This window comes from Tupaia chinensis, unplaced genomic scaffold (assembly GCF_000334495.1).
Source record: "Tupaia chinensis unplaced genomic scaffold, TupChi_1.0 Scaffold148470_1, whole genome shotgun sequence".
NCBI lineage: Eukaryota > Metazoa > Chordata > Mammalia > Scandentia > Tupaiidae > Tupaia > Tupaia belangeri.
In genome coordinates this window covers 1,103,264-1,126,966 of record NW_006208319.1, presented here as the reverse complement: position 1 = coordinate 1,126,966, position 23,703 = coordinate 1,103,264, and the positions used below count along the sequence as shown (strand labels likewise).

At 36.7% G+C, this 23,703-nt stretch overlaps 1 protein-coding gene across 1 annotated transcript in view; it reads right to left on the bottom strand.

The window, feature by feature from the left end:
* Positions 1-23,703, bottom strand: part of PKHD1 (PKHD1 ciliary IPT domain containing fibrocystin/polyductin) — a 578,800-nt gene that overhangs the window by 164,748 nt on the left and 390,349 nt on the right. Inside the window, exons 57-58 of the mRNA XM_006170441.3 lie at positions 9,319-9,473; positions 7,621-7,773 (exon numbers count right to left, since the gene is read on the bottom strand). Coding sequence (XP_006170503.1) covers positions 7,621-7,773; positions 9,319-9,473 — 308 coding nt within the window. The remainder of the gene's footprint in view (positions 1-7,620; positions 7,774-9,318; positions 9,474-23,703) is intronic.

The following is a 23,703-nucleotide window of genomic DNA, read 5'->3' as shown; positions in this document are numbered from 1 at the left end:
CCCTATCTCTCACCATTACCAAAAATCAACTCAAAGTGGATCAAAGATCCAAACCTACAACCTCAAACTACTGATATAAAACACTAGGGAAACTCTGGGAGACATTGGAGTAGGCAATGATTTCTTAAATAAGAACCTCGAAACACAGGCAATAATCCCCAAAGCAGACAAATGGAATTACAACAGATTAAGTTTCTGCAAGCCAAAGACAATAATTAGTGTGAATCAGCAAGCCTTGGAATGGGAGAATATTTTTATAAGTATGCCTCAGAAAAGGAACTGATAACCAGAATACACAAGAAACTCAAGCAACTTATTCAAAAAAAAAAATATATCATCCCATTTAAAAGAGGTGAAAATGAGCTGAACAAACAACTCTCTAAGGAAGACATATGAACAGCTAAAAATCATATGAAAAAAATGCACAACATCCCTCATAATAAGGGAGATGCAGATCAAAACCACAATGATATACCACCTCACCCCAGTCAGAATGACTAAGATTAAGAAAAAAAAAAAAAAAAAAAAAGATAACTATTGGCAGGGATGTGAAAGGGGAACTCACACTGTTGGTGGGTAATGCAAATTGTTCAGTCACTGTGAAGAACAATATGGAGGTTCCTCAAAGATTTACAAATAGAACTATATGATCTGGTAATTCCACTCCTGGATATCTACCCCAAGGACAGGAGAATGCTCAGTCAAAAAATTACTTGCACATCTATGTTTCTTGTGGCATTATTCACAATTGCTAAGACATGGAACAAACCCAAATGTCCATGAAGAGATGATCGATTGAAAATGTAGCACATATATTCTACACTACTCAGCCATAAAAAAAGACCCTGACATTTGATACAAAATGGACAAATATTGAAGATTTACTGCTGAAGCAAGCCAGGCTATGAAAGAAAGGACATTGTATGTCCCTGTTTAACATAAACCAACTGTCCACACTCTATGGTGGAAACTGAAAAATTAGAGGATATAGAAGCATAGGAAATAGAGATACTGAAGACAGTGTGGGAAGAGGGTGGGAGAAGAAGGAGAGTATGAGGAAAGAAATAGAGGAAAGAAATATATGGGACACAGATATAGATTATAATCTGTGATGATAATGTGTGAAGTATCCTTAACGGGACTGATGTGATGTGTACTCATGCTGGGTAAATTCGCTTTACAAGCTAAGTGATGTATAAGGATTGTTGTATAAAATAAATTTTAACAAATAATTTTACAGACTCTATAAGTCCCTTTATGATATTTCGATCCTCACTACCCTATATTCCCTGTTTCATCTTAATAGTAATATTTTCCATATTATATTATTATTATTATTATTATTATTAGTTTTGTTATAGGGTTTATGCACTCACCAGAGAGAGAGAGAGGGAAAGTGAGAAAGCATCTGGTTAGAAGCTGCACTATTCACTCCTTGTAGACCTACTGGGGAGAGTAGAAAACTTGGCAATGTAAAAGTAGCAATTTGGCATTGAAATTCAGATAACATGTGCAAATAATTAGTCAAGTGTCCTTTGTTAGGTAGGTCGCCACTTTAACCCTTTCTCTTTTTGCTGTTTTGTTTTGTTTTGTTTTGAGGTATTGATAAAGGTAAACTATAAAGTTATTTCCCTCACCTGAAAGAACTTACTAGCACCAGACCAGATCTCCAAGTTCTCAAGGGAGTGCTATATCAGGAAAATTAAATACAGACACACAGAAATAAAAGTTCACAAAGAAAATGGACAACTTGATCATAGGGACAAGTCTGGAGTTGAATATCACATCCCAGAATTCAATCGGGAAGATCAAACCACAACAGAAGGTAGATTAAGTACATGAGACTGAACTGGTGAAATAGTGTTTTATGACTTTTGACTAAAATATTGCTGATTTTCTTCTAGGCTTTGTTGTCCAGTTTTAAAGATTTTTGTCTTGTCTTAAGCAGTTGATAGGTCCATGTACCTACTATTAGAACAGAAAACTAATCTGTTTCCTGGTTTTAAGTTTTAAGCAAAGTTCCTTAGCATTTCTTTGATTTATTAAAGTTAAAACTGCTTTTCTTGAAATTACCAGAAGGAATGGAAGACAACTGTAGACACCAGAGACAGTGTAAGAAGAGGACATAGGGGAAGAAATAGGAGCTTAAAAAAAAAATATATATATATATATATAATTAGTAATGGAAAATTATTGACAATAACATGCATGATTAAGCCACTATGCAGTATATTCTGGATGGAAAATCACATTTTGTTTGCTGTGATGATGCTTAGGTAATTAATATAAAATAATTAATTTAAAAAAATGTTTCAGAAAAAAAAAAAACTTCTCCTTGAAATTCAAAAAAAAAAAGAATTAAAAACTCCTATTTGATGACTACAGTAAGCTATATAGCCCCAGCTAGGTGCTACTTTATAGTATGTTCATTCTACTCACTGAGGTTTTTGCCTAAGGTCAGACTTGTATTCATAGGTATGTATATATAGGCTGTGCTTGCTATTGAAAATATTTAGATTAATTAAGATCTTTAGTGAATCAATAAAATGTGTGGGGGGAAAAGGCATAGAAAGAAACCATGGATACCAGAGACAGTGTGGGAGGGGGGTGGGAGATGGCAGAGAGTAAGAGAAAGGGAATTAAGGATGGGAAAAAAAGCAAAATATACAGGAAACAGGAAATGGAAAATTATTTGTTGATGATTACACATATGTTGATGTGCTTGATTGAGCCAAAATACAGTGTATTCTGGATAGAGAATCTCATTTTGTAGCTATAATGATGTATAGTAAATGAATGTAAATAAATACATTTTTAAAAATGAAGGGACCTGGGAACCAGCAGTTAGCGTAATGGCTATGTCGCTGGACTCCCACGTAGTCGACCTCGGTTCGCGTCCTGGATCCGGTGGCTTAAAACTCACGCCAGCACGTGTCCGTGTGTGCCCAAGATCCCGAGAGGAGAATGGAGGAGAAGGGATTGTGGCGTGACCATCCCCTCTGGGGGATGATTTCTCACTTTCTGTCTCTATGTCTCTCTCTGTCTGTCTGGCGAGCGCACGCGCCCTAGAGCGAAAACCTCTCAAAAAAAAAAAAAAAAATGAAGGGACCTTAGTCCAGTGTGCTTATCTTGCCACACTGCAATCCCTTTTGCTTCATTCTCCTCTCAGAATTCTGGGCATGCACACACACACACACACAAAAACACATGCGCGCACACACACACACCCAACGTGTCTTTCAAGCTACTGGTCTGGGACTTGAGCTGTGCAGTAGGCTATGTGGGATCTAGCCACTTTAACCTACACACAACTTGCTAGAACATGGTTAATTATTTATTCTCATTGGGGATTTGATTTGTACTCTTTTAAGTAGATATTGTTAAAACACAATATAAAATACAATGTGGTTAAGGAGGATGGACTCCCTTCTACATGGCTGACCATGGCTCGAGTCCCAGATCTGGCAGCTCATTTTCTTCTGTTCTTTCTCTCTCTCTCTGTCTTTCTCTGGTCAACTTCAAAATAATAAAATAATGACAACAAATAAAATTAAATTTAAAAAAAGAATATAATGTGTATTGGAACCAGCAGATGGCATAATGGTTTCCACATATTTGACCGTGGATCAAGTCCTGGACCTGGTGACTTAAAACTCATGCCAGGTGTGTGTGTTTGTGTGTGTGCATGCCCAAAATTCTGAAAGGAGAATGGAGGAGAAGGATTGCAGCATGGCCATCCCCCTCGGGGGTGATTTCTTGCTTTCTGTTTCTCTGTCTCTTTCTGTCTCTCTGGCAAGCATACATACCCTATAGCAAAAATCTCTCTCTAAAGAAAATAAAGAATATAATGTGTATTAATAATTCTAGGCATATGCTCTTGGTAAAATAAATAATAACATAATTATAGTTCAATTAGTATAAATTAATAATGAGGTGAATGATTAACCATAATACCTAAGTACCATATAATACACATGAGCCAGACATTGTTCTAATTCATGTATATATGAGTTCATATACATTTGAGTCAACTTAAATTTTCACAAATACCCTTTGATATAGGCATAATTATTATCTCCATGTTGTGGATAAGGAAGCAGAGAAGGGTTAGTTAACTAAGGAGCTAGGAGCTTGGGCCAGTTAATGGCATGGTGGTTAAAGTGGCTGGCTCCCACATGGCCAACTTTACAGTTAGAATGCTGACCAGGTGACTTGAAAAAATTTGCTAGGAGCATGTGCATGTGTGCCAAAAATCCCGAGAAGAGAATCAAGAAAAGCCTGCAATCTGGCTATCCTACCTGGGTAGTGCTTTCTCACTTTTTCCTCTCATACTCCCTTTCTGTCTCTCTTCATGAGTGCATGAAACCTATAGTATATTTTTTTAAGAAAAAACGAAGGGAGCTATACATTATAAGTTTAATTTCACTGTGTTCTAGTAATAGTATTTAAAGCTCAAAGATAACCCAATCTAAACCGTTCACTTTTTCAGTCCTTTTCACAAAGATAATGCAGAACTCTCAAATCTGCTGCCATGAAGAAGCAAGGCCTTATGGAGAAAGACAAAGTGAAAGACAACATCTTTCTACTTGTGTGTGTATTAACTAGTGACTGAAAGTTCTTCAATAGTAAATACTTAAAATGTCTTCAGCATTTAATGGAGAATTAAACAGTTATTTTATCCATAATTAATTATTTTCCTACTTTCCCTTTCAAAAAACACAATTCTGGGAACCAGCAGTTAGCCTAATGGCTATGTCGCTGGACTCCCACGTAGTCGACCGCAGTTCGCGTCCCGGACCTGGTGGCTTAAAACTCACGTCGGGCGCCTGTGCGTGCATGCCCAAGATCCAGAGAGGAGAATGGAGGAGAAGGGATTGTGGCGTGACCATCCCCTGGGGGTGATTTCTCGCTTTCTGTCTCTATGTCTCTGTTTGTCTAGCGAGCGCACATGCCCTATAGCAAAAAACTCTATAAAACACACACACACACACACAATTCTGATAAACTTTTTGGCAAGTTAAGTATAATTTTCTGAAAGTTGTTGTTCATAAGGAGGTGAATGATGGGAGTCTCCAATAGAAAAGTTGTAATTCTAAGTCCTGACCTGATTTTCTGCACTATGGTCATCCAACAATTATAGTTGGCATCCCTGACCAATACCTTCAGATTCCTTGTCTGGGTTCTGGACTATTTTATTGGAAAATACAAGAATTCCTAATATGGCATGGAAACCTGGACTGGATTCTGAAACAGAAAAAGGACAGTACTGGAAAAACTAATGGAATTTGGAAAGTATCTTGAATTTAGGTAACAATAATGGTAGTTAATAGTATTGAACCAATGTGTATTGCTTAGTTTTGACAAATATCCTAGCGTTATATTAGATGTTAACAGTAATGGAAAATAGGCCAAAGATATTGAAGAACTGTATACTATCTTTGCTACTTTTCTGTAAGTCCAAAATTATTACTAAATTATAAGTTTATTTAGGGTCAGCCATTGGTGTGGTGGTTAAGATGGTTGGATCCCACATGGCTGATGGTGTTGTTCAAGTCCTGGTTCTGGCAGCTTAAGAAACATGCTTGGTGCATATGTATATGTGCCCAAAATCCAAAAAGAAGAAAAGGAGAAAAGGGGATTGCAGTGTGACATGCATCATGGGTGTGTTTTCTCACTTTCTCTCTCTCTCTCTCTCCAGGAAGTGTATGAGTATATGTGCTCTTTGGCAAAATTTAGATTTTCTTTTTTTTAACAAGGGCTTCAGAGTCTAGTTTGAATCTGCCACTTTATAGTTAGATGACTTTTCTTACTCTGTTAATACTATTTGTTCGTACTTACTGAGCACCTAATACTGGCAATCATACTGGAAAAACAAATGACAGATTCAACCTTACCCTTAAAGAACATATAAACTGATGAAAGGGTTGTGTGGCATGGTGGTTCAGGTGCTGAACTTCCACCTGGCTGACCACCTGGACAACCACGGTTGTCCCAGACCTGGAGGCTTGTTTTCTCACTTTCACTGCCCCTCTCCCATATCCCTCTCTGATCAAATTAATAATAATAATAATAATTTAAAAATTATTTATAAAGAAAAGAGTTATACAGACAGGCTATTGTATTATAGATTCTGTTTCTATAGTATGAAGACAAATTGTCTTTTTCACAAGAATGCTAGGATTATGTCAGATAAAAGTTTTCCTGTGTAAAAACCAGCACAGCTCCTGGTCCAGTATAGTTTCTCTTTTCTGTCCCTTGGGGATGACTTAAGAAGTCCTGGATCAGCAATTGTCTTTTTCACAGGAATGTTAGGATTAAATAAGATAAAAGTTTTACTGTGTAAAAACCAGCACAGCTCCTGGTCCAGGAGAAGCATCCAGTATAGTTTGTCTTTCCTGTCCCTTGGGGATGACTTAAGAAGTCCTGGATCAGCAATATCAGAGGTCTAGGATCAGGTCTGTCTTGCTACTGGCTCAGCTCAGGCTCAGTACTCAACCCTAAGAATTAGCTTTCTCTCCTTTTCTTGTGACTAGGACTGCAGTTTTAGATAGCTCAGGTGCTAATGTGCTCTCCCCTACCTGTTTCTCCATCTCCATCAAAGCAGGACAGTCTCATTTGTACAAGACCAGGACCCAGCTTCTGTCTCTGTCTTCTAAAGCAGATTTCTCAACCCTGACGCTCTAGATATATGGGCCAGATAATCCTTCCTTGAGAGGTGCTATTCTGTGCATTCTAGGGGATTTGCCATTTTCCTACTTGATGCCAGAAGCTCCCCCAAGTTGTGACAAGTAAAAATGTCCTCAGATATCACCAAGTTCCCTGGGGGGAGATGTGACCTCTAGGAGTAACTTATGGAAGCCAGAGCTTGTTGTATGGACTAGAAATCCTAAATTCATAAATTAAGGTTCACTGCCCTTTACCAAACTGGTGAAAGTGGTCCATGCTAAATATATGTGAGAACATACTTTTATTCCAGATCTTCTCTGAATCTTTTATTATATTCATGTACACAGTGACTTTCTAAGATGGAGCTACAGTGACAGCTTTTCCCTCAAACTATTTGATCAGGAAACAACTTTGGAATAATATTTAAACAACACAAGTTTAAGAAATGAGGTCCTAATGAAATCATTTTGCAGCATTCCAAAAGAACTAAAGCTTGAATAAAACAAGAAAGATTGAACTGATGCTTTAAGCAGTCTAGAATATGGAAATCATTTTTATTTAAATTTACGCTATTAATTTATAGCATGAGCTGATGCCTGCCATCAGATATAGCATGCTATTGAAAGAGTAATAGAAATTCAGGAAAGACATAAAATTCAAGTGGTCATTAAATCATCTATAATTTCAAAGCAGAGGAAATTTCACATCTGCTGAAGATGTTTTCTTTGAGGTAAAAATGTGCATATGTGCTGATTGCTAGTATATTATTTTAACATCCACTGATAATTAAGCACAGATTAGGACTGCAAATTCATAGCTTATCAGAGCACAAAGAAACCATCTGATTTGAACATTTTATTTTATAAATGAAAAACCTCATAGCTGAAATTTCTGAGTGTCCCAGATGAATAGACCCCCAATTGGTAGTGTTTAGTAAATTAAAATTTCATTTACCTGAAAATTCCTCTCTGCTGGAGTTCCTGAAGGACCCCACAAATAGTCTCCCCTTACATGATGTATCAGGCTGAATTAGTATATTCCGGGTCAACAGTCCAACTTCAGCAGCCAAACGAATTTGGCGGCCATCTTCCATGACATGGACACTTCCTGGGGCAACAGGAGTTCAGAGTTAAAAAACAAAAATCCTTAAAGACCTATTTCAGAAATCGCTAGCTGGGGACTCAGTGAACCTGACAAATAAAAACACTCCTTTCCCCTTGGAAGTCCTGCCAACATTAAGATCTGCTTTTCCTCGGGCATTCTCTGCAAATGTCAGTTGAGAAATAAAAATCCTGTTCACTTGCCTCTCTTTGGGATCAGAGTGAGAGTGTTTGAGCAAGAATTCATTTCTCCTCAATAACTGTGGGTACTGGGACAGGCCACTGGTGCAGGGGAGTCAGGGCAGACCTGTCCAATTAGTGGGTTCCTCAACATCCCTCCTCACACACATCAGCGCAAAACTTCAGTGGATGACTGCATATTATCCATGTACCTCTTTCATGAGAATGAAGACTCCCTGGTCAGCAGCAGCAGCAACTGAGTGAAAGCAGCAACCAATGGATAAGAGTAAAAGAAATGAGAGAAGCAGTAGCTGCTGCCACAGTGTCCTCTCCCTGGGAGTCTGAAGCTCACAGGTCTACAAGAGCTTTCACATCTGAGGCAGAAGTATCTGGCAACTGTGTCAATCGCTGCTCGCCCTTTGCATTTACCTTGGTTATAAATGGCAAAGATTGTTGAAGACTTAATTTTTTCTGTGCCACTTTTTTAATTTAAATTTATTTATTTACATTCATTCACTATACATCACTACAGCATAAAAATGAGATTTTCCATCCAGAATACACTGTATATTGGCTCAATCAAGCACATCAACATACATGTTATCATCAACAAATAATTTTCCATTTCTTGTTTCCTGTATATTTTGCCTTTTTTTTTTCCCCCATCCTTGATTCCCTATCTCTCACCCTTTGCCATGTCCCACTCTTCTCAATCATTTCTGGAGCTATGATTTAGAAATAGCTTCAGCCAGTCTAGATGAAAACCTGTTTCCCTCTGAAATATCAGACACAAAGATATAATCCAGCTCCTTTATTTCCAGGTTTTATTACTGACTATCTATATCTCATGAATTAAATATTAGATATATTTATTAGATTGAACCACAAAGATTATTGTTATTATTTATGTGCAACACATTTTAAATAAGTAAAGTATATAAAAATATTCAATATCATTTTTCAAGGCATATTACATTTTTTAATTTTTTTTCTCAGTAATAGTAATCATCAATACATGAAATGTACTTAATATCAGAAATGACACATTCCTAAGTATAGAAGATGAATATGCCAAAAAATAAACTGGAAATTCAGTGTTGAGTTTTATTCTGGCTTAGCCAGAAAACTGTTCAGTGACCTTAAACAAGATTTTCAATCTTTCTGTTCATAGATTAGCCATTATAAGTAAAAATTTAAAAATGCTGTGACTAAATTTTCTTTGAAAATTACATAATAAAATTAATGAATGAATAGAGATAAAGCTTTCTAGGATGAGTCTAGGGCATCAGTAAGGTACTATCCTTGCCTGTGGATGGCATTCATACTGAACACCTCTTCCTGATCCATTCACTTCCCTTCATCAAAGCCTTACCAATATGCCGGTGCTTGAGCTGTTCCTGGATCCCAACATGGTGGTCCTTGATTTCTTTCACAGTAAGGACCTCTGCTTCATGAGGCTCATAAGAAGAGGAGGTAAGGATGATTTTGTCATGGGGTTGCCAATCCACTGCCTCCTCTACTATAATTCTGTAACAACATAAAAATGACATCAAATATATAGACAGTGCAACATAGATCACTCCTAGGTCCAAAGACAGAAAGGGAAATGCACTGCGATCTACAGAACCCATCAGGGAGACTGAATTAGAAACAATAAGACAAGATAAAGAAAAAGGTTTATTGAAAAGTTTAATGCTAATGGGGTTTATTTTATGGCTTGTACATACAGACATTTTAAGGATAGCAAAGGGGTCAGATGGTGGTATAGTGGTAGAACGCCTCTAGAAGGCAATCCTACAAGGGACGGTTTTCTAGTTCAAGACTGGAGACTTGGTTGAATCCCTGGGCACATGTGTACCCATGATTCAGGGCTAGCTGGAGGCTGGGTGTCAGGTATCTTGCAGGGGTGGGGGGGGTACTGTCTTTCTTTCTCTGTTCTCTGGCTCATGAGAGAAATAAACTTAAATTTAAAAAAAGGAAAAGATAGTAAATATATTCCATGGCCATGAAATTCCAGGCTTTTAAAAGAACAAAAAAGTCTTGACTGATATGCGTGATAATCATGTTAGAAAAAGAAATGTTATACTGTAAAGATATATATAATTAAATATAATATAAAAAATAATAATAAAGTTTAAAAAAAAAGAGTACAAGAAAAAGTAAAAGTTCCATACTTTAGTATCTACGCACATCTACACATGATTTTCTATAGCAGGAATCATCATTCTTAATTGGAAAAACAGCTTTAATAATAAAGGCTTTTTTTTTTTTTTTTTGAGAGGTTTTTGGTATAGGACGTGTGCACTCACCAGAAAGACAGAAAGACAGAAAATGAGAAATCACCCCCGCGGGAGGATGGTCATGCCACAATCCCTTCTCCTCCATTCTCCTCTCGGGGTCTTGGGCACGCACATACACGCGCCCAGCGTGTTTAAGCCACCAGGTCTGGGACTTGAACCACAGTCGACTACATGGGAGTCCAGTGACATAGCCATTATGCCATCTGCTGGTCCCAATAAAGGTATTTTGGTAGATACATTTTCTCAAGTTTTCTAAAGACTTATAATGTCATTTTTGGACACTGTTTCACCATTCACTAAGGCTCTATCCTTCACAGTCACATAGACATGAGTATAAATATGGGAGGTGCCACTTCCTATCTGTGAGACATTGAGAGTCCTTGCATCAGCTTCATATCCTCATCTGAAAAGTACATTATTCATACCTGCCCTCTAAGCTCTGTCTAATTGGGGGCTAAAAGGTAAATATTCTTTGTGCTGTGTTTTAAGCACTGTGCTTTCATCACATTAAAAACAATGTGGGTTTTGTTCATTTTTTAAAAATCAACATTTAACATAATTTCTATTCAGTTTTTCACTGCTGGGTAGGCTTTCTCAGTGAATATGACCGCTTTATTTTCTATTCACATTCACTACCAACTTTAACTTTATAAGTTTATTTTAATTACCTGCATTTCTAGTGAATACCCAAATTTTAGTAAGTTTCGACAATAGTGTTTTCTTCCTCCAGTGCATGTAGGCAACAGGGTCTAATAGCAGGCCACTTAATCATGCAAAATATATTGGTTGGGTATCTGATGTAGACCAGATATGACAGCAGAGGTTAGAAACATAATGAAACATCCTTAAACAGTAGTATCTTATGGATGGGGAATCCACGGATGTTCAATACAGGTTATTAACACCGAAATGAGAAATGTATACATTAAAACTGCCACTTGTGGGCCAATGGTATGACTCTGTTATGAACTGAAGACTGTAATGAATTCAAATATGTCCACATAAGGTAAGAGAAATAGAGAGAGATGAAGAGAGAGAGAGAGTCATAGAAGAAAAAGGGACTACTGTCAACTGATGCAATTTTAATAAAACAACTCTGAGTCTTAGCTCTATTCTTGATTTGCTATGATTTCTAGGAAAATTACATGTATAAAATATTAAAACAATTACTAGCTTTTAAAGACAAGAGAACTAAAATCCAAAGAGATTTAACTAATGAAACACAAGATTAGATAACTAAATGGAGCCAAAGATTGAATTAGGACAAAAGAAGATTCCCGATCATGTACAGGACTCTTTACACTAAATAACCTCACCTTGCCTGTCTGATGCTTACTTCTTCACAATATTAAATGGTAATAATAATATTCCTGCATTTTTATAATAATATTTTATACAATTCTGAAAAGCATATGATCCATGCAATGGAATATTACAAAGCCTTTTAAAAAGCATAAATAGCAGAACACTAAATTACAAGGATTTTTGTTGACAACATATTGATTGAAAACAGCAGGATATAAAACAATATGCCCCATTTTTAAATTAAAACTAGTGCATGCACAGAAAACAAGAGAAAAGAAAACTGTATCTTAAAATGCAGTATTTTAACCCACCTATGAAAGGTGAGTGATTTTCACTTAAAGTGTTGTTTCTTTGTTTGTTTGTTTGTTTGTTTTTGAGTTTTTGCTATAGGGCGTGTGCACTCGTCAGAAAGACAGAGAGAGAGACAGGGAGACAGAAAGCAAGATTGTGGCCATGCCACAATCCCTTCTCTTCCATTCTCCTCTCAGGATCTTGGGTACACACACACACACGCCCGGTGTTGAGTTTAAGCCACGGGGTCTGAGACTCAAACCACAGTTGTCTACATGAGAGTGCAGCAACATAACCATTATGCCAACTGCTGGTCCCTTTTCACTTACATTAAGTTTTCTAATTTACCAGGTAATAAACTATAGTAATAAAAATAATACTATAGTTATAAAATCACATTGAAGTCAATAAATAGCATATTTAAATTCAATCATTTCCTTCATAGTCTGTATTACCTAATCTTTGTATTATTATTTACACTATTAAATAAAGCCTTTCGATAATAGGTCACTATAATACTCTGAAAAGTTCCTTGTGTGAGTGAGGTTAAAACTCATCACTTGTGGAACATTTGGATTTTTAGGGAAGTAAAACTATACTGTATGATACTATAACAGTGGATATATGGTATTCTACTTTTATCAAAACCCATATAATACACAAGAGTGAACTCTAATGTAAACTATAATAATAATAATAATAATAATAATAATACATCATCTCCTAATTTTCTTATATACACCTTGTGCTCCAGCCAAATGAACTTGTTCACTCCCCCTTACTCTGTTCTTGAACACACTCTTAAAAACCTAACTAGGAAGTCTTTCACAGAGTCTCTTCTCCACTGAACACTCACAATTTGTGTGCCATCATAAATTTCGCATAACAAATGCTAATGCCTTGTGATCTATTTTCTATTCTCGCCTTCTGTGGCTACTCAACTTTTATATTGTTAGTTCATATTCAGTGAAAATATTACTGTCTACCTATGTACAACCCATAGCATCGACTAATGTTCTGGGTAAAGAGTATAATAAATTATTGAAATTATTGGTCTAAACTTTATATTAAAAACATGAATGAACTTAATCTGACCTTTTTCGTTAAGACCTTTCAATCTTTATAAGTTCATAAAAATATGTCTTTCCTCTATCACCCCCGCGGGAGGATGGTCATGCCACAATCCCTTCTCCTCCATTCTCCTCTCGGGGTCTTGGGCACGCACATACACGCGCCCAGCGTGTTTAAGCCACCAGGTCTGGGACTTGAACCACAGTCGACTACATGGGAGTCCAGTGACATAGCCATTATGCCATCTGCTGGTCCCAATAAAGGTATTTTGGTAGATACATTTTCTCAAGTTTTCTAAAGACTTATAATGTCATTTTTGGACACTGTTTCACCATTCACTAAGGCTCTATCCTTCACAGTCACATAGACATGAGTATAAATATGGGAGGTGCCACTTCCTATCTGTGAGACATTGAGAGTCCTTGCATCAGCTTCATATCCTCATCTGAAAAGTACATTATTCATACCTGCCCTCTAAGCTCTGTCTAATTGGGGGCTAAAAGGTAAATATTCTTTGTGCTGTGTTTTAAGCACTGTGCTTTCATCACATTAAAAACAATGTGGGTTTTGTTCATTTTTTAAAAATCAACATTTAACATAATTTCTATTCAGTTTTTCACTGCTGGGTAGGCTTTCTCAGTGAATATGACCGCTTTATTTTCTATTCACATTCACTACCAACTTTAACTTTATAAGTTTATTTTAATTACCTGCATTTCTAGTGAATACCCAAATTTTAGTAAGTTTCGACAATAGTGTTTTCTTCCTCCAGTGCATGTAGGCAACAGGGTCTAATAGCAGGCCACTTAATCATGCAAAATATATTGGTTGGGTATCTGATGTAGACCAGATATGACAGCAGAGGTTAGAAACATAATGAAACATCCTTAAACAGTAGTATCTTATGGATGGGGAATCCACGGATGTTCAATACAGGTTATTAACACCGAAATGAGAAATGTATACATTAAAACTGCCACTTGTGGGCCAATGGTATGACTCTGTTATGAACTGAAGACTGTAATGAATTCAAATATGTCCACATAAGGTAAGAGAAATAGAGAGAGATGAAGAGAGAGAGAGAGTCATAGAAGAAAAAGGGACTACTGTCAACTGATGCAATTTTAATAAAACAACTCTGAGTCTTAGCTCTATTCTTGATTTGCTATGATTTCTAGGAAAATTACATGTATAAAATATTAAAACAATTACTAGCTTTTAAAGACAAGAGAACTAAAATCCAAAGAGATTTAACTAATGAAACACAAGATTAGATAACTAAATGGAGCCAAAGATTGAATTAGGACAAAAGAAGATTCCCGATCATGTACAGGACTCTTTACACTAAATAACCTCACCTTGCCTGTCTGATGCTTACTTCTTCACAATATTAAATGGTAATAATAATATTCCTGCATTTTTATAATAATATTTTATACAATTCTGAAAAGCATATGATCCATGCAATGGAATATTACAAAGCCTTTTAAAAAGCATAAATAGCAGAACACTAAATTACAAGGATTTTTGTTGACAACATATTGATTGAAAACAGCAGGATATAAAACAATATGCCCCATTTTTAAATTAAAACTAGTGCATGCACAGAAAACAAGAGAAAAGAAAACTGTATCTTAAAATGCAGTATTTTAACCCACCTATGAAAGGTGAGTGATTTTCACTTAAAGTGTTGTTTCTTTGTTTGTTTGTTTGTTTGTTTTTGAGTTTTTGCTATAGGGCGTGTGCACTCGTCAGAAAGACAGAGAGAGAGACAGGGAGACAGAAAGCAAGATTGTGGCCATGCCACAATCCCTTCTCTTCCATTCTCCTCTCAGGATCTTGGGTACACACACACACACGCCCGGTGTTGAGTTTAAGCCACGGGGTCTGAGACTCAAACCACAGTTGTCTACATGAGAGTGCAGCAACATAACCATTATGCCAACTGCTGGTCCCTTTTCACTTACATTAAGTTTTCTAATTTACCAGGTAATAAACTATAGTAATAAAAATAATACTATAGTTATAAAATCACATTGAAGTCAATAAATAGCATATTTAAATTCAATCATTTCCTTCATAGTCTGTATTACCTAATCTTTGTATTATTATTTACACTATTAAATAAAGCCTTTCGATAATAGGTCACTATAATACTCTGAAAAGTTCCTTGTGTGAGTGAGGTTAAAACTCATCACTTGTGGAACATTTGGATTTTTAGGGAAGTAAAACTATACTGTATGATACTATAACAGTGGATATATGGTATTCTACTTTTATCAAAACCCATATAATACACAAGAGTGAACTCTAATGTAAACTATAATAATAATAATAATAATAATAATAATACATCATCTCCTAATTTTCTTATATACACCTTGTGCTCCAGCCAAATGAACTTGTTCACTCCCCCTTACTCTGTTCTTGAACACACTCTTAAAAACCTAACTAGGAAGTCTTTCACAGAGTCTCTTCTCCACTGAACACTCACAATTTGTGTGCCATCATAAATTTCGCATAACAAATGCTAATGCCTTGTGATCTATTTTCTATTCTCGCCTTCTGTGGCTACTCAACTTTTATATTGTTAGTTCATATTCAGTGAAAATATTACTGTCTACCTATGTACAACCCATAGCATCGACTAATGTTCTGGGTAAAGAGTATAATAAATTATTGAAATTATTGGTCTAAACTTTATATTAAAAACATGAATGAACTTAATCTGACCTTTTTCGTTAAGACCTTTCAATCTTTATAAGTTCATAAAAATATGTCTTTCCTCTATACTCCTGAAGTTTTGGGACTCTCTGTCCCAAGAACCATATACAGATGACAAAAGAACATGGCCCCTTCCATTCCCATGTTCATATAGCAACAATGGTTATTTCAGAGAAAACTGAGATCCTGATATCAATAGCATCGTTAGGTCTGCTTGCTATCCGTTTTCCTTAAATTCCGGTGTCTATTAATCCTAGTCCCAGTCTTCTACCATTATGGATAGACTTCAACCATTTCCAGAAATCTAAGTAAAATAATTATTTGAATCAAAATCCCAGCCATATTCCATGCCTCTGGTTAACGCCAGTCAAAGTTCAATAGCTTCAGGGAAGAGGAAAGATGGCTGTTCTTCTGAGCAAAACATACCTACAATAAGTAGAAAATAAAGAACCTGTTTGCAATATAATTGGGCCTAAGTGGAAACCATATGAGAAGGAAAAGGAAACTATGAATAAATATGGCAGAAGTTTCCTAAAAGATAAGTTTTTAAATGAAACAAAATAGCAACACAGTTTTCTTTACTTTAGCATTAATATTTAACCTGAGGGAAGATAAAATACTTACTAGTCCAAAGAACATAGCTACAAAGAACCAAAAGAAGAAAATGTGTTTCCACATTTGACTTAAAAGTTTCTGCAATCATGTATAAGAGATTTGCATATAAACATCTACAACATAAGTGAATTTGTAAACTAAATTTGGGGAAGTCTGAATGATAATAGCTACATTGGACCACAAGCTCAAAGTGTTCCTAAAATGTTTTCCCCCTAGGAATAGAAATTAGGGATAGCCACTCTACTATCAAAATTTTTCTTTTTTAACTCCAGTTTAAATTTTTCTGATCAGAACCTCTGAAATGTAACAAGGATCCTGAAAGTATGGTAGACGATGCTGGGTATTGACGAAGTCAAATTGCATAAGGATATTGATAATGATGTCAGTATTATCCGCTATTATAGATAACAATTATTTGTCTACTGGATCTCCTTTCTCTGTCATTTCAGGAAATCCATCACACCTCCTCTGAGAATTCCTCTCTTCATTCTCCATACTACTTTAGCTGCAGATTAAAGTCCCACAAAGTCTTCACCTAACGGTAGGCATGACAACCAAACTGTGTCTGCTTCTTAAAATCCTTCCCTTGGCACCTAGGAGGCTGAGGGAGGAGGATCTCAGGCTCACAAACTGCATGGACCACATAGTGAGACTGTCTGAAAGAGCCCAGGATTATGACAACGAGATTTTAAAAACAGAAAGAAAGAAAGAAAAATCCTTCCTTTTGACTTTTGAATGAAACTGTGGGGAGAGAACAACTCTGGTGGAAAAGCTGGGAGAAACCAGCCATACTTGCATCCTTTAGAGTGGGGAACACCATTCTTCAGTAGAAAAAAAATGAAGTTGAAATACAGAAATGAAAGAGTTGGGAGGAGGAGGGAGGCCCTGCTACAATCTCCAAATGGATTAAGAGGGTTACTTTTACTGATTTTAAGTTTTTTACTTTCTTCTGAGAGAGGTAGGAAGAGAGGGAGAGAGAGAGAGAGAAAGAGAATCCCCAACAGGGCCTCAGAGATGTGATCCACTTCTAGCTCCAGGCAGCTCAAGATCACGGGCAGGCAAGTGCTTCATGTACTCAGAGAGGTCACTGGGCTTCACTGTCAATAGCAACCTCTCCTTGTGAGTTAGCTTCATAGAGCATAGATTTCTACCACTGTGCTGTTGTCTTAGAGCACTGGTTACCACAATGACTACCTGTCTTAGGGCTTCCTTTGTGCCAGAAACTGGGCTAGACATTTTATACATTAATTCACTTAATCCCTATAGCTATACTATTAGTGAGTTATTATTACTGTTATTACTATAAAAAAATAAACTGAGAATTAGAGAGGTCATTTACCCAAGTTACACATTTAGTTAAAAGTACAACTAGAATTAGTCCGATCTGAGCTCTTCTATTTCTAGTCTACCTTCTGAACTCATATGCCTTTTCTCAGAATGAAAATAGTCTGAGATAAGGACCAGTAGTTTATTGCATCAAAAGGAATCCCCATCTCTTGGAGGCCGCATTTGTGACCCTGAACCCCGACAATAAATGGATAAGGCCACAAATGCTTATTCTAATACTTGGATTAAAATGTTACATTATGAGGTTTGAATTATAGGCAACATAAGCTATAGTAGCTTTTCAAATTGAACTCAAGATTTTCATTTATTGGATAAAATGTTATTGCAGCAAGAGGCTCAATACGTTCTGGTTTTTAGAAAAGACACATCAATTCAAAGTAGTAGGCAGTGCTTGGGAGACTTCTCCATCCTCTGCTCTGTACTAGGTGTTAAATGATATACCAAATCAAAACAACAAAAAAGAAACAATAAAAAAATAGTATTTCCTTTTCCTATAAAAATCATATGAAGGAACAAGACATTTATATCTTGAGCATCTTACTATCGTACACTAGGAGGAAGAGTTTTGCTCAAATAACGCATGAAATCACAAGGATATGTTATAGTAGTTCAGATGGCGAGGACGTCTGTGCTGAAGAAACTGACAGCCATGTGGAGAATGAGATGGGATCTTCAAGAATACACTGGGTTTGTAAAGGTAAAGAAGAGATGCAATGGTGCTACATCTGACACTCTGAGGCCATTAATTATTAAGGGAATCAGTGAACAAGTTGTTAGGGCCATGTGTGAGGTGCTAAAGTGATACTGAAAGAGAAGGGAGATGGACAAGAAACACTGAGTAAAATGTGCCCAACAAGTACATCACTCACTTGATACAGTAGCTAAAAGACTAGATCAAATCAATGACAACATTCAAATTAAAAGTCTAGGTTGTAGGAAAGAAAATGACATAGCACATGGCTTGGTATCTTCTTCAGTCCAGCGTTATTTTCTTGTAAATAACAGAATAAGTTAATAAATCACTTCAACATCTCAACCTATCAGAGATATCAAACAGATGAATGATAATAAGTGTCGGCAAGGATGTGGAGAAAAGGGAACCCTTGCACACTGCTGGTAGGAATGCAGATTAGTATGGCTGCTGTAGAACAGTATGGCAGTTCCTCAAAAATATTAAAAATAGAATTGATACAGCATATGATACAGCAATATGATACAGCTATCTCGCTTCTCTGGGTATAGCCAAAGAATATGAAGTCAGTATGTCAAAGATGTACCTGCTCACATGTGTACTGCAACATTATTCACAACAGCCAAGATACAGAATCAACAAAGGTGCTCATCAGTGGATGAACTGATAAAAGAAATATGGCATACATACAAACAAACACACAGAGAAACACGTACACACACAATGGAACACTATTTAGCCTTTATAAAGAAGGAAGTCCTTAAAGAACATGCCAGGCATGTATACACAGGCCTAGGATTCTGACTGAGATGGAGCAGTATAGAAAAAAAGATGATGTTGTGACCAGGCCCCACTGGGGAGAGTGTCTTCTCTCTTCTCTCTCTCTCTCTCTCTGTCTCTCACACTCTCTCTCTTTTTCTCATGCACACACAAGCCCTCTGGCATTAAACAATTTTAGAGGGCTAGCAGATGCACCTTGGAGGTGCTGGGTTCCCATATGGCTGGCCACGGTTCGAGTCCTGGACCCAGCAGCTTCAAAATCACATCTGGTGCATGTGTGTGCATGCCCAAAATCCTGAGAGGAAAATGGAAGAGAAGGGATTGTGGTGTGGCCCTCCCCACTGGGGGGTTGACTTCTCACTTTTCCTCTCTCTGTTTCTCTCTGCTAAGTACACATGCCCTATATCAAAAATATTTTAAAAAAAAAAGTTAGATCAATACCATATGATCTCGCTTATATGAGGAATCTAAAAAGATCAAACTCAGAAGTAGAGTAAAATGGTGCTTATCAGAAGCTGAAGGGAGGATTGGGAAGATGTGAGTCAAAAGTTACAAAATTTCAGTTAGGAGCAATACATTCATGAGATCTAGTGTACAACATGGGGACTTTAGTAATTAACAATATATTACATACTTGACAGTTAAAAAGAGATTGGATTTTAAGTGTTCTTACCTCACAAAATGATAAGTATGTGAAGTTATGTGCACATTAATTAGCTTGGTTCAGCCATTCCATAATGTAGTCATATATCAAAACACCAAGTTGTACACAATAATTATATACAATTCTTACTTGTCAATTAAAATAAAATAAATATAAAATTCAAAAATAGATCAATTGATAAGCAGAAGGTAATAGGACAAAGAAAACAGGACAAAGAAATTGTTTGATACATTATACACTATTTTTTCTTAAAATCTTAATGATATAAAGAAAAAGAATAAGTAAGAACGGTTGTGGAAGTTTCCCAATAAAAAGTGGTTATGAACTCTTTCGAGTAGTAAATAAGGCTGTTCTTCCTTAAGTTATTCAAGTCAAATTTCTGTCTTTTCTTTTCATTTTGAACTTGGCATTGGCTCAAATCAAAATTGTAAAGTGATCCTCAACTCGTCTCTTTCTTCCACCCAGTGTTCAGTCCATCAGCAAATCATGTTTCTTCTGTCCTCAAAATATACTTAAACACCTTTTTCCTCCTTTCACTACTATCCTAATGTAAACCATCATTATGTGTCACCTAAATAATCATAATATTATTTTAGAGTCTTCAATTTAGTTTCTCCACTTGTATTCCTGACAATCTCCAAGCCCCACCAACATTCAGTTCTTCACACAGCATGATCAAAGCACAAATCAGAATCTGACTCTGCCTCATTTAAAAATCGTCCAATAGCCAGGATGAAATCTAATTCTTTATCCTAAGATTGATGGAAAATGTAACTATTTCATGTCAATGAACACATGGTTACCCTTCAAAGCCACCAGTGAAACATATACAAACACTTGTAATAGGTAGAAACAAATTCTTCGTATCAAATTATAACTTGTCTGGACTTATTTACAATTAATGAAAAATTCAACATGTTTGTTCATTGGTCTCCCTAAAGTCTACAGACGTAGCAACAGAAAAAAAGTAATTTAGAGATAAATTTATATAACACAAAGTGAAAGAAAATAAATTTTCTTCAAAATATCTTACTAAGCTTACTTTAGTAATGTAAGAAATCATTATAAGCTTATAAAGTAACATAAAACTTTTCCTCTGAAGCGTTTATGCTACCATTATTCATAAAATAAATCAATTACATACAAATAAATTTAAATCTCTAATTCTGTTGGTGAAAATTCACAAAGGTGTCCAGCTGAAATATTTTCCCATTACAATATGTTAGAAATACATAAAATTTTATAAGATTGTAGAGGAGTGTTTTTAAAAATACCTTGAGTAGGGTCTGTAGTTCAGGTAATACTACGCCGATATCAATTTGACAGGGGTGTCAATATTCTATATATAAGCGCCAGTATTCTATGTTATGTAAGAGGTCATCAATCCAGACATCGAGCAGAGGGTATACGGAAGCTCTAATAGTTTTGCAATTTCTTGTGAGCTTTAAATTATTTTTGAGTTTATTTTTTTAAAGAGATTTCTGATATAGGTGTGTACCCTCATCAGAGACAAAGAAAATGAGTGAGAGACAGAAAGTGAGAGCTCACCCCCTGGGAAGATGACCATATGGGAGTCCAGCACCTTAACCACTACACCACCTGTTGTTCCCTCTTTTAGAGATTTTTTTAAAAAATTGTTTTAAAAAGAAAAAATTTTCATAAAGTATAAATACCAATAACTCACATCACTAATATAAGTTCATTAAAGTACTTCTCCTCAGGACTGATACTAAGAAATCTTTTTTTAATATTTATATAATGTAGAATACAAGCAATGGAATTCCAGCAAACCATGGTAAAAATCCAGCCTCAGGAACTTCTACTTTATGAACTTGGAAAATTAACTTCTCCAGCCTCAGTTTTCAGATCCATAAAAATGTAGATAATACCTAACTTATAGCTTTGAGATTTAAATGAGATATATATGTAAAATGCTTGGTAGAGGCCTGACATATAGCTAGCCCGCACGATAAGAACTCAATAAATCGTAGCTAGTTAATTACTATGGATAGTTTTAATTAATAAAATTGAGTTTCTTTCAAAATAGCCTGTAGCTCAGACTCTGAATGAGGTTTTTAACACATTCTCATAAGAGAAATCCATTCATATAACTCCTGCCAAATTCCAACTTGCTAACCTTTTAATTATAATTAAAGTTTCTTATTGATCCCTGTTAGAAATGCCTATTTTACAAATCCTTTTGGGCATCAGAAAGGCACTTCAAACTCAACATGACCAGATCTGAATTCATAATCTTTCTCAAATTTAGTCCTTTTCTAGTAATGGCACCACCATCCATCTGCATAAACCAAGAAAGCAAGTCCCAGCCAATGTTTTGTTGACTACCTCCTGTCTCGAAATCTCCCCACTTCTCTCCCTGCAGCTCGCAACATCCAGTTACACTATCTCTTGCTTAGGCCTCCTAATTGGTATCCCTAGATCACTTTTCAACTCTTCTATTGTCCATGATATTTCTAGATACATGAGCATGATTTTAAGTGACATCTCCTACCATAACATCCCCTTAAAGCCTACAGCAGCTTCGCAATGCCTATACGGTAAAACCAAAATTCTCAATATGATCAGCATAATATGGCCCTGACTCCTAATGACTATGGGAATCCTTTCATGCTCAAACCCTGCTCTTCATGTCAACCACCATGGAATTCTCTCTATCCTCCCTTCCTCTACAGAATAATCTCTGTGACTTCTGTTTCTCAATCACTTTCTTTTCTTTTTGAATGTCAGAGGTCATGTGCACTCACAAGAGAGAGACAGAGAGGGAGAAAGCATTTTCAATGGGGCAAGGACACACTGTCATCCCTTTTCCTCCACCTATCCATCCTGCTAGGATTTGAGGCATGCATGCAGACACCCTGGGAATGTTTTACAAACTGCTGGGGCCAGGATTGGAACCATGGTTGACTGGCTACGTGGAATCTGGCCCCTTTAACCACTAGACCATGGAACTGGCCCCTCATTCATTTCCTGTGATACTTGTATCAATATCTTAAAAGTTAAAGTGTCCACAATCTCATTCTTAGGCTCCAAATTTCTCCTCTACCCCTGTCTTCCTGATCAGTGATACCGCCCATTTCCAGGATGACTCCCTACCATTTTACCTTTGAATCCTAAATTATGCATCCAATTTTCCCTTCTTGGTATCTTTGCTTGGTGTTTCAGGCTTAATGTGTTGCTGTCACCTTCCACCTTGACAAACCTGCACCCCCGCCCAGTCTTCCTGTTTCTGTTAGCCACTAGCCAGCTCAATATAAACACCTGCAGCCCCCTTCCCTACAATGCAGTCTTCAGAATTCATCTTTTGTCTCCATCTCCTCCCCACTCTACTGGCAGGAGATTTCTAATCTTAACTGATCTGCTCATTGTTACCTCAGCTCTGCTCTTGTCTCGTCTACATAGCAGCCAGAGTGGTTTCTTAAACACACATCAGATTTCACAACTCCCCTGCATTAAAATCACTCAGTGATTGTCCCTGTCACCTGTCCTACCTGAGCAAGGTCCATGTGACTTGGCGCTTACAACATCCTACCACTCTGCTCACTGCTCCAGGGACTTCTTTACTGTACCATCCCACCCCCACATGCCACCTCAAAGTTGTAAGTAGCTGCCTCTCCACAGAGCGCTCTTGTTCATACCTATTATACAACAGGTGCCTCATTTCTGCAGGCTTAGCTCAGATTTCCCTTCCCCAGAGAGACCTTTCTGTCCGTTATGTTAAAAAGAGTACCCCTCACATTCCCCACTGCAGTTATTTTTTAATCACACCACACTACAGATGTCCATACTAGCACATTTTATTTGCAACTATCTCATTATGTTTCTGTATTTGCTTGTTTATCATCTATCTCTACTAAGATGTAAGCACAGTACTTGGCCAGACCTGGAACGTCGTAGGCATTGCTGATACGTGCTCAATCATCGAATGCTGTTTGCTCTGGAGAGAACACT